Here is a 12,902-nt window from a genome sequence, read left to right as displayed (position 1 = left end):
CTCAATCCCAGTATGAATTAGTCACATTCTTACATCAGTCCCTCATTCCCAGTATGATTGAGTCACTTTTACATAAGCCTCTCAATCTCAGTATAAATTATTCACACTCTTACATCAGACCGTCATCCCCCAGTATGAATTAGCCACACCTTTACATCATATTGATAAATTGCACATTAATGATGACTTTTGGTCCATGGGTGGGACATTTCATTTTGGGCGGGGGGGGGGGGAGGACAGAAGGATATGCAGCTTAATTTGAGCGAAAACGCAAACTGGAGGGATAGATGTGCAGTGTACTACATCAATCTAATTCAATTTAATTTTATAAATTCAGAATATGACGTATATTTGTTTCCACTGATAGCTACATGCTTTGTTAAGAAAGGACCTGAAAGTTATTTGCTTAACCAAACAATAATGAATCTTTGACCTCTTTAAAGTCCACAAGTCAAAAATGTTGTGATACACAATAATTAAAGATATTATATTCGTCATAAAACCCTATTACTCAGTGATTCTACATTTAGGTCGCTGGGTTGTTTTTTTTTTTTCTTCCAGTGATTGCACTTTCTTAGGATGAGTAATTATGAAACTTGCATATGTATTTACATGATAAGTCACAGTCACATCATATGTTTTTTTATTGTATTGATATTATTTACATATACTGTATGTTGCATTATTGTCAATAGATGTCTTCTCTTATTAATACAAGATAAATGCAGGTCACAGTGAGCTATTTTTCATGCTTTGTGCAGAAAACACTACAATGGAATTTTTGTTTAATATGTGTTTACATTGGACTTTTCAGAAATCACAAAAGGAAAGGTGTATTTTCAAAATAACAATGCCCTTTGTTATGAAAGTAGTATTCGATGGAAAGACATTAACCCAAAGGAACCAAACCAAAATGTGGTCTTCAAGTCTGACATACCTTATAAGAAACGAAGATGTATGTATTTTGTGTCTGTAATATCACTTTATATTCTTCAATATCGTCTGTCACTGCTGTATTTAATGTCCAGCCATAAATATGGAATGTCTTTTTAGTCCACACCATAAATGTGGAAGGCGTTTTAATCAGTACTATAAAAATGGAAGGCATTATATTCAGTACTATAAATGTGGAAGGCGTTTTAATCAGTACTATAAAAATGGAAGGCATTATATTCAGTACTATAAATGTGGAAGGCGTTTTAATCAGTACTATAAAAATGGAAGTTATTATATTCAGTACTATAAATGTGGACGTTGTTAGATATGGAAGGTGTATATAGTCTTACAACTGTCTATCTGCTCCTTTTGTTGGAACATCCACCCATCCACCCATTAATCACATTATGTGCAAGCAGCTAATGATTACTTCTTTCAAACTGCACATACCCGGATTTGTTGGTACATTATGTTTGTAGTTGGACTTAACATACAAGTGATTGTATACACACACACACACACACACACACACACACACACACACACACACACATATGTGTGTGTGTGTGTATGTGTGTGCATGTGTGTGTGTGTGTGTCTGTGTTTGTGTGGTAGATTATTTCTTTACTATATTAGTTTCTTAAATTTGTTAAACATTTGTGAACTATTTGGACGTTAGATTTTTAACACATAACTAATTAGTTGAATGAGTGAAAGACATTTTACAACTTTGAAAGAAAGGTATAATATATTTGATTTCTTTAATCCACAGAATAATAAAACATTTTTGAAATACAATGTTTTCAGGAGAGCAGTCTGGTACATGTAATGGTTTCAGGAGAGAAGTCTTGTATATGACATCTTTTCAGGAGAGCTAGCTGGTGTATGAAATGTTTTCAGGAGAGCAATCTGGTATATTTAAAGGTTTGATGAAATCAGCTTGGTGTATTTAATGGTTTCATGACAGTTGTCTGGTTTATGTAATGGTTTCATGAAAGCAATCTGATATGTTTCATTTTTTCAGGAAAGCAGTCTGGTATATTTAATGGGTTTAATTATGATTAAAGTGATGTAATTAGATGATTACATATAGGATACCTAGAAGCCTTTTGGGGTGCTCCACCATATAAATGGAGGGGACTGCTTTAACCATAATTTTTCTTAAATATTTTTCATGTACCATGGACATGGACATTGAAATCACATCAGTGCTGTACTGTTAAACTGGTAATCCAGACGAGATTTTGTCACATAAGTGGTGTACTGTTAAACTGGTAATCCACCCATACAAGTTTTCGTCACATAAGTGGTGCACTGTTAATCTGATAATCCAGACAGGTTTGTGTCCAAATATAAATAATGCCCAATATTTTGACCGTGAATGTTTTGACCATGCAATCAGAATTGCTTTATTCCAGTTTTTGCAGTTTGCAGTTTTGCTAAATTAAATGTGGTTAATCAACCAATTCTGTTTTCTATGATATATTTACTTTCCCTATTAAACTAGTGTGGCAGATACTGTCTTTGGGTGACAAATGTGTTTAGTTCATTTTGCAAGGGAAGACGCTCCATATAAAGTACATTTGCATTTTGTTGTTGTTGAGAATTATATCAAAAAATATAATATATAATCTTCATTTGTTTAAAAGAAACATTACAAAACTTTAAATTTGTTCACATTATTTGTTATCTGTTTAACTGATCTTTTTACATTATTGTTATTGTATCATTTCTTACATTGTTTTATGTGATAATGTAACCCAAATATGTGCATTCATTTTTATGTGATAATGTAACCCAAATATGTGCATTCATTTTTATGCACAGAATTAGGTTTTCTAAAGTCTTGTCTTGAAAATCATCCTTCATAGCAAAAGGCAATTTTCTGCGAGGAAAGGAATGCCAGAATATTCATAGTGTTACCACAGTGTCAGGTGTCAAACTCATGTATTTTGCTTACAAATGCTATAATCCTTTTAGAAGTCACCACAGTATGTAATTAGTATAGTTTACAAATACTATAATCTTTTTTGAATGTCATCTTAGTGTCAGGTGTCAGGGCTTTGCTGTAGCTTACAAAGGCTATCATATTTTTGAACGTCATCTTTGTGTCAACACATTGTCAGGCATTAGACTTGTTCCTATCAATTCCAGTGCCCACAGTGTCACATGCCAGACTCATTACTATTGCTTACAAATACTATAGTCTTTTTGAAAATGTTGGTAGTGTCACCACATTGTCAGGTGGCAGACACGTTCCTTTTGCTTACAAATGCTGTAGTCTTTTTCAAAGTGAAGCTAGTATCACCGCATTGTCAGGTGCCATACTCATTCCTTTAGCTTACAAATGATATAATCTCTTTGAAAGTTTAGGTAGTATAATCACAGTGTTAGGTGATAGACTCATTCATGCTGCTTACAAATGCTGTAGTCTTTCTGAAAGTGCTAGCACAACTGTATGGCAACATGTAAAAGGACAATTAATTTGTATTCCTACAAATTTGAACAGGGCTGTATTTAATGAGTCTTAAAGTACCTACTGTATCTTCTTATGGACTGTCAATTTGTGAAAATTGGACCAACTCATGTTTATATACTGGAGTTGTAATTTATGAAGAAACCATCCTTTGGACCTCTGCCTTCAAACATCCTCGAGAGAGATCACTCATTATTGACGAAAGAAAACGAATAGAAAGAAAAATCAGATCCATCTCATTTTAATGATTAAAACACCAAAAAACAGAAATTAGATTGAATCTTTTTAATTAATGGATACTGATTATATGTATTGTTTGAAAGGGACACTATTTTGAATACACTGAATGAAAGAGTCTTAGTCAATAAAACTAATCTTAATGCATTATATATATATATATATATATATATATATATATATATATATATATATATATATATATATATATATATATCTCCGCTCAACTGTCCTCATCTTAGTGCATTGATTGCACATATGTATATATCCCACGCAGCAGTCATCTGAATACATTGCATTTAGATGGATCTCAGTCAGCAGTCATCTGAATATATTGATTGGATATATATTGATCTCAGTTAGCAGTCATCTGAATATATTGATTGCATATATATGAATCTCAGTCAGCTGTCATCTGAATATATTGATTGGATATATATTGATCTCAGTTAGCAGTCATCTGAATATATTGATTGCATATATATGAATCTCAGTCAGCTGTCATCTGAATATATTGATTGGATATATATATTGATCTCAGTCTGCAGTCATCTGAATATATTGATTGCATATATATATATATATATATATATATATATATATATATATATATATATATATATATATATATATATATGGATCTAATTCAGCAGTCATCTGATTATATTGATTGCATATATATGGATCTCAGTCCGAATCCATCTTATCAATACATTGAATGCAAATGCATGCATTACAGTAAACATTCGTAATCCCAGTAAGTCCTTGGTCACTGCAAACCACGTCTACCATAATCAACTGTTACTATAATGTTGACCTTAATGTACTATTGCCTACTAGTTGATTTAAATACTATTTGTATGTCCTCAATTTACTAAGGCCTACCAATGGATTACCTTCTGTTTTCCGCCCTTAATGTACTATTGTCATCCATTGGATTGCCATCTGTTTTCTGTACTTAATGTACTATTGCCTACCAATGGATTACCTTTTATTTTCTGTGCTTAATGTACCTTTGCTTACCAATGGTTTCCCTTCTGTTGTCTGTCCTTAATGTACTATTGTCTAATAATATATTACCTTCTACTTTCTGTCCTTAACGTAATATTTTCTACCAATGGATTACCTTCTATTTGTTGTGCTTACTGTAATATTGCGTACCAATGGATTACCTTCTGTTTTCTGTCCTCAATGTACCAATGGATTATCTTCCATTTTCTACGATCTTTACTAGGTGGGAAATGCCATGAAGCATGTTATAATAGAGTCACTAAAAAGAGACATTGCTGGGGCAAGGGACCAGATATGTGCCAGAAGTGTATGTCAATTTCTGTGTTTTTCATTTAAATTATAGATGAGTACATTTTGTAAAATTTGCATAAAACAAATAAATTGTTTGAAGCTACTTACTATGTTTACTCTTGTATCCTGGAAATGTGTAATCTGTGTAACCTTGATTCATGTCAGATTTTCATGTCAGTGATCTTTTTAACATTGATTCATGTCAAATTGTCATATTAGTAATATATTTAAAGTTTGTCCCTGTCAAATTTACATATCAGTAAATGTTGGAAGGTATAACAGTTTTTATCACTGGTGTAAATTAACTCCTTCAAAGTAATGTTTACATCTGACATATTAACAACCATTTTTGGTTGGTTGATGCAAGGCAATCAACTTCTGATTGGTTCATGCAAAGCAATCAGATCAAATATGTTGAAAAAAGTACAGATACGGTTAAGAATTGAGTAATAATTTTATTAATTCAGGACTCCCATCTAGTAGAGAAACATATCCCTGCTAATTTCCACTTTCAGATTTCAAACACGTTTGTGTTAAATATGTGCTATTCTGAATGTGTATATTATAAAAATAATGAAATTAGTATGTTTTGTATACTTTTTCAGTGAACTATGGAGATGTGTGTAGCTTGTCTTGTGAAGGACGGTGTTTTGGAAGCAAACAAAATCAATGCTGTCACCCAGAATGTGCTGCGGGGTGCCATGGGCCTCGTAAATCAGAATGTTTTGTAAGATTGGTTGAAATAATCTGTATTGCAGGATATACGTTACATTTTATAAAATCATTTCAACTTTTAAATATTATATATTAGTAAATAATTTTTATTGCAGGATCTACATCACATTTTGTAAAATCATTTCATCTTTTATATATTATATATTCGTAAATATCACACACAGGAATTTACAGAATATATAAGTGTAATAATTCCATGGCAGCCAAAGTAAGCTCCACTAGTATACAGTAGGGTGATATACCATAAAATATCGGGGCTTGTATTTCGTAAATTGCTGGAGAGCTGCGAACATCTCTAATGTTGTGGAGAGTTATTAGCCATCCTCAAATATGTATGACATCATCATTTACAGTACATCACCATTAATGGCACATGACTTCATATATCAAAATGTACGTAATACTAGTTTGTCAGTGTATGATTGATACTAGATTCACTGGACTTGTTAAGGGAACCAGTCTAGCTTTATCAAATTAAATCACGCACTTTAAATTGAACATACCTTGATCAAGTTGTTATTCTTTTTTTTTACAAATTGGCATCCAACAAGGGATATGTTAGGATCAAAAGGACAATAGACCTCTTAAAATGTTTTAATAATACAGAAGAAATCTAATGGAACATTTAGATTGTTGGGGGGAAAACACCAGGAAGAGCAACAATTATGTTTAGTGGACACATTTTTGTTGATTTGAGTATTTCGCAGTGTGGAAAAAAAGTGATTGCCATTGGCCCAGGTACATTTTCTGTAAAGATTACAACAAACTGAGTTATCAAGAAGCCATTGTACTCCGAAATGTTTTGAATTGCAGTTTGTAAACCTGTACTGGAGGTAATTATGGTACAAGTAAACTTCACAGACATGTTTTAGTTGAATGAAGTGTTTGCTGTTACTGAATCAATCTTGAATCACACTTCTCATCTATAAAAGCGTGTTTTCCAGCTTGACAATAGTATTGTGTTACATCTTACTGAAAGTGGTCCATTTGCCAGAAAATAATTGACTGCCTTATTGAGGTCTTGTTACGGTTGGAAGGTCTGATATCAGTATTTGCAATATCTAACTACCATGTAATCTGGGGAAAAAATGTAAAAGTACGTTCCGAAGACATATGGAAATCTTTGTTTTGAACAAAAAGATTGTGGAGAGTGATGGATTGCTCTTATGTAAGGAATTTAAGGAGCTCGATGGCATGCAAAATCAATCTTTCTCCTCAAACACAAGCACCAAATTATAATTTTAAAAAAAGTTTAAAGGGGCTGATTAGCTAGACTATTATCATTTGGTAAAAAGAATATTCCACTTTTAGTTCTCTCATATTTAAATTATGAAATTGTTTGAATGATGATGTTTATCAGGTACAGGTTTCGATCACTAAAATATCTTTCATTATAACGTGGTTGATGTATTAAAGAGAGCATGGTAATGGATCCCATTTTATTGAATGAAATAATATGTATCATATACTTTATTGTAAGTTTTTCCCCCTTTAAGGCAGCATTATAATGAGGGAGTATTGTATAATAATTAATCATGGTAAGGTCTCATTTTAAGCAGAATATTATATGACTCCTACATACATCATTATTATGAGGGAACACTAGCTTCTACATACAGCATTATATTGAGTGAGTACTTTGTGATATATCTCAGTATAAGGTTGTCTCACTGTAGTTTGATTATTCTGATTCCTACTGACATTATGAGGGAATGTTATATAGCTCCTACATGCAGCATTAAAATGAGAGAAAACTAGCTTCTACATACAGCATTACGATGAGTGGACACTAGCTTTTACATACAACATTAGAATGAGGGAGTAGTGTATAATATACTTCATTATAAGGCTGCCTCACTTTAGTTGGATTACTCTAGCCCCTTGAACTAACATTATAATGAGGAAACGTTATAAAGCTCTTAAAGACAGCATTATAAAGGGGATACTATTTGGCTGGTGTGTACAGCATTATAATGAGTGAGTACTGTGACTCCTAGATATAACATTTTAATGAGTGGGTGTCCTGTAGCTCTGACTAATACCATTATAATGAGCGGATGCCCTTTAGCTCATACTGATACCATTATAACAAGTTAATACTCTTATGGATGTCATTATAATGAGGGCATGGAAAGTAATCCTAAAAACATCATCATTAATGAGTGAATATCATGTTAGTTATTTAAGTCCACATCTCCCAATCTTTCAATCTAGATGGCAGACATTGTATTGTATATTTAACTAGAATTACCTCCCTTGTTTTAAGGCCTGCAAGACATTTTACAATGATGGCATGTGTGAGACGAGTTGCCCAGCAGAATATTTTTTTGATAATGGCAAGCTGACGTGGATACAAAATCCTAATGCCAAGTATGCATATGGCTCATTGTGTGTAAAGGTATGCCCAGGTGAGTGAAAGTATATTTCAGCCAAATTGTGATCATCATCATTGTCATCATACCATAAAGCCAATGTTTGGAACCAGTCGATTACTATAAGGGGGTAGGTTGCATAAAGCCAATGTTTGAACCAGTTGGTTACAAGAAGGTCATATTTTGCATAAAGCCAATGTTTGCAACCAGTCAGTTGCTAGAAAAAGGGTAGGTGGCATAAAGTCAGAGTTTGAAACCAGTCTGTTGGTAGAAAGAGGTAGGTAACATGAAGCCAGAGTTTGAAATCAGTTTGTAGAAAGATGAATTAGCTATGTGCATGTTAATTGTTTTATAAACTGTGATATCGAAACTGAAACTAAAATGTATTGTTTAAGGATGAGCGCAGATGACAACCTTTAAAAACTAAAGTGCATAGTTTAAGGATACAGCACAGCTGACAACCTGTAAAAACTGAGGTTCTGATAAATATAGTTGTTCATAAAAAAACGGATGTGTTGACAGTGAAGCATGCATTTTACTAGTTGCACTATTTATATAATAGAGATGGAATGACTATACCCAGGCAAAAGATATATTAGGGAAGCGCAGTAAAAATAAAACACATTGAGTCAATCGGGGAGAAAATATTTATTAGATAAGAGAAATTACATAGAATGCAAATGGAAAACAATTAGTATGATTCTCGGTTTACAAGATTTAAAAGATTACACACACTCAACACATTAATATATGCTAATAAGTAACTTTTTAATATGAATCTTTTGGTCTTTCTTTAAACCTAGAATTGTCCAGAAGATGGATTTGGCCTGAGTATCTTTCAGAATATCCCTTTCAATTGGCATTTGTGACATATGTCAATTTTTTTATGTAAGGGTCTTAAATACAAGTCATTTTGTAATATTTGAAAATAATCAGTGATATTATATTGGAATTATTTTGTCATGACAAATTAAAACATACTGTTAGCATCATTAAATTCAAAAAAAGATTGCTCTGGAATTTCCACACAGGACTTAACTGGTGTTAATTACCTAAGTACCAATATATATAAGACTCTTTCAGATATTATGGTCCATTAGTGGGCAGATTGAAGTTTACTTGTCCTAATTGAAACTATTATTGATATATTTCAGAGCACATGCTGCAGGACCAAGGGGCTTGTGTAGTGAAGTGTCCAGATAAAAAAGAACCTGATGTTAACAACACGGCATGTGTGGAATGTGTTGGGCCCTGCAAAAAGAGTGAGTAATATAAAGAATAAAACATACTCTGGTAAATGAGATAAGAAATTTATCACACAATATTTTATTTTGATCCGTACAACAGGGCATGTTTGGATAGTGTTGTGCCCTGACTCCGGTGTATGTTGTTACCATATAACATGTATGACATTCTCCGAACAAGAGCAAGTGGACAATTTAATACGTGTTGCGTAATTCACGAAATTTCAGTTGCAGTTATCAGATTAATTTTTAGATGCAAATAACTTAAGATTGATAAATGAATTATCTTGCACCTTGATGTTTTTGGTAGATGTATTTTATGACTAGTCTGTTCAATATATGAATTAATAATAACTGAAATACACAAACGTAATAATTATCAAATTTACCATAATGACTGTAAATCTTGTGACAATGTAAATCTTGGACATCCTAATTTATTATTAAAAGTAGTTATTTGTATGACCTATAAATGTTCGGATACGAAATTATATAATTGTGTTCATTTAGTACAAGTCTGAGGACACAAATATTGTTTTAACTAATCGACAGATGTATTTTATTGATTGTTACAACAAAACCATGTACTCTGTGGCTGCTAATGGACTATCGTCATGAATTATTACATGGAAATTTTATGAGATCATAATATAACTTTTGGAAAACACAATGCAACTATTTAATTTTACTCTGTTCTCTTTTTCACTCCACCAAATTCTGATTTGTAAATAATTTCTAGTTAATTATTGTTTTTTATGCATTATTAACCCTTTACATAATGCAAGTGCATTTGGACGCCTCTACTCCATTCACATAGAAGTACCTTTGGATGCCTCTACCCGATTCGCATACAAGCGCATTTGGACACATCTACCCAATTCGCATATAAGTGCCTTTATACGACTGCTGTAAACATCAGCCATTTATAGCGGATTTTTGTTGTGCCACCTTTGAGGAAAAACTCCTATTAGATACCTCATTCATTTCTGTGAATGACCATTCCATCAGATTACGTGGTCACTGTTTATGCTCTTGTCAAAATCTGCTATTCAAAGCAACTGGGTCGTAATCTGCACTCTCAAAAATGGTGGTCGCGGATTTCGTTCAATACTTGTCACAATTAGAATCACAGCTATGAAAGCTAAAATAACTTAGGTAAAGGGTCTGATGTTGATGTAGGTAGCAATTAGTTTTTATAAATTCTCAAATTGAAATGACTTAGTGATGAAGCACTTGTAAATTTCGACTATGATAAATGGCAGCTACGGTTGGTCACGCAGCTTCACTGACTTGACGGTCAACGAGTTCTCTCAATATTTTAAAGCACATGAAAAATTCTTCGGTGAAAAATCATTACACAGCTATAATGATCGGAATTAACTCTTAATTTTTTCCATATGCAATAGATGTGTACCAAATATGTAAAATGGTTAAAATTGCTATTAAGCGTAACATACACTACACTGCTTGACAGTTAACAGACAGGCTTATGTGGATGGAATCGAATAGGTAATAGGTGTGCTATTTATAGTGCACTGCACTGGGTAACTGGCTACATGTGTCTCAAAAAGCTAAAATGCCATACACTCTATGAGGTAATGGTATATTTTAGAATTTTGTATCAATGTACCAGGAATTACAGTTTTATTTTGCCTTGAAAATGTAAATACCTAACTCATTACATCCCAGGGTGACAACAATAAGCTACAATAGTTCTTCGTTCAATGTTTATGTTTGATGCGCATTTTTATATATTGGCACCACTGCATGTATATTGAAGGTTTGAACGTGCATAAATTAATTACAATCCCTGGATTTGGATCATAGGCACTACTGCATTCAGCTTAAAAAATATCTCTAAAATACAATAATGAAATTTCAGAAATATGCTTGGACAATAAATGTAATACTGTAAAAGGGTCAGTCGTTGTTTGCTTTAATGTAAGTGGTTTAAAATCCTAGTTTACACAGGTATGGCAATCATGTAATTTTACACATATTAATTGAAGCCAATTTCAGGACTTAAAGATTTAAAGTCCAATTACAAACAAAGACACACAGAAACAAATACGGTACTGTAGATTTCCACAATTATAATGTTCGGAAAATGATGATCTTGTTCATCCAAAGCACAATACTTAAATAGATCAATAATAATATTAGTTGATCTATGTTTAGAATTGTAGACTTTAATATGATCATTTTTTCATGAACACGTACCAGTAATGTGAATACATGCTGGTTACGTAAAACCGCCAACCCTAACGATTTTGGCATGAATTTCACAACTCTTTATAGAGATTGAACTATGTTAATTTTTAAGAGATATCATGTATTTTGAAATCAGTCTCAGTACATATAATTTGAAATCTGTCTCATATTATGTCTAATTTGAAATGTCTTATCGTATCTAATTTTAAATCTCTCGTATATCAAATTTGAAATCAATCTCTGAGCGTGCCTATCTTAAAATCTGTCTCACAGTATGCCTGATTTGAGATCTGTCTCAATATGTCTAGTTTGAAGTCTGTATGACATTATGTCTAATGTGGAATCTGTCTCACAGCATAACCTATTTTGAAATCTGTCTCACAGCGTGCTTATTTTTAAAACTGTCTCACATTGTCTGATTTAAAATCTGTCTCACAGTATGTCTAATTCGAAATGTTTCTCACAGCATTGACTATTTTTAAATCTGTCTCAGTTTGTCTAATTTGAGATCAGTCTCACAGTATGTCTAATTTAAAATCTGTGTCACAAGATCTTGTTGACTAACACATCTTACGGGTTATATATAACAATCATGTCGCTCTTTCTTTTCAGCCTGTGCTGGGACTGTCAATACAGATTTTGTACACCGAAAAAACATACAATCATTTAAAGACTGCACATCAATTCATGGCAATCTCAGGATTCTGAAAAGCACATTTGATGGGTACGTAATTTTTCATTACTGTTGTTGCGGAACCTATCCAAGTGGAAAGGGAGACCATTCTATCACTTTTGTGACTTTCATGGCAGTAACTTTGAATGTTAATGGTGTTGTAATAGAATTTGTGGTGCTAATTATATTGAAGAATGGGAACCAGTCCAGAAGCAAGTGAAAATACAGTAGAGTATATACATGAGTTGGCTAACCATAATTGCTTGGTAATGAAAAATAAAATTTTAGGAAAATGAATAAAGAATCTTTTGAGACCTTATCCTATTTGAAACTGAAAAAATAGATTGATGGAATTTATGCCATTTTACAGACTTGACATCAGAACATTCAGTCCTGAAATAAGCACCTGATTCTTGAAGCGCTGAATTTAAAGCACGTTTCAAATCCATGTACATAAAAAACATTTCAGACATAGGGCATTCTAAACACAGAAGATTTCATCGGGATGGCTCCATACTGAGACATATAGGTCTGATCATTGTCATTTAGTAATGTAAAGTTTTTGTCCTCCCCTTAGTATAAACATACCCACAGTACATACAACTAAAACAGCTTGCATGGCAGCATATTATACACATACAAACTTGTAAAAGAAAGTCTGATGTACTTGAATTATTGAGACCCGTATTTGTACTGTATCCTCAATTAGTGCCACC

At 32.8% G+C, this 12,902-nt stretch overlaps 1 protein-coding gene across 1 annotated transcript in view; it reads left to right on the top strand.

The window, feature by feature from the left end:
* LOC149790208 (uncharacterized) overlaps positions 1–12,902 on the top strand; it is a 196,597-nt gene that overhangs the window by 25,368 nt on the left and 158,327 nt on the right. The window contains exons 4-9 of the mRNA XM_089972214.1: positions 815–955; positions 4,884–4,967; positions 5,557–5,678; positions 7,953–8,094; positions 9,213–9,320; positions 12,126–12,237. Of these exons, the coding sequence (XP_089828340.1) occupies positions 815–955; positions 4,884–4,967; positions 5,557–5,678; positions 7,953–8,094; positions 9,213–9,320; positions 12,126–12,237 (709 nt within the window). The remainder of the gene's footprint in view (positions 1–814; positions 956–4,883; positions 4,968–5,556; positions 5,679–7,952; positions 8,095–9,212; positions 9,321–12,125; positions 12,238–12,902) is intronic.

This window comes from Sinohyriopsis cumingii, chromosome 10, assembly GCF_028554795.1.
Source record: "Sinohyriopsis cumingii isolate HCF-2022 chromosome 10, ASM2855479v2, whole genome shotgun sequence".
NCBI lineage: Eukaryota > Metazoa > Mollusca > Bivalvia > Unionida > Unionidae > Sinohyriopsis > Sinohyriopsis cumingii.
Note: the sequence above shows the minus strand (reverse complement) of the source record. Positions and strands in the feature narration are given on the sequence as shown.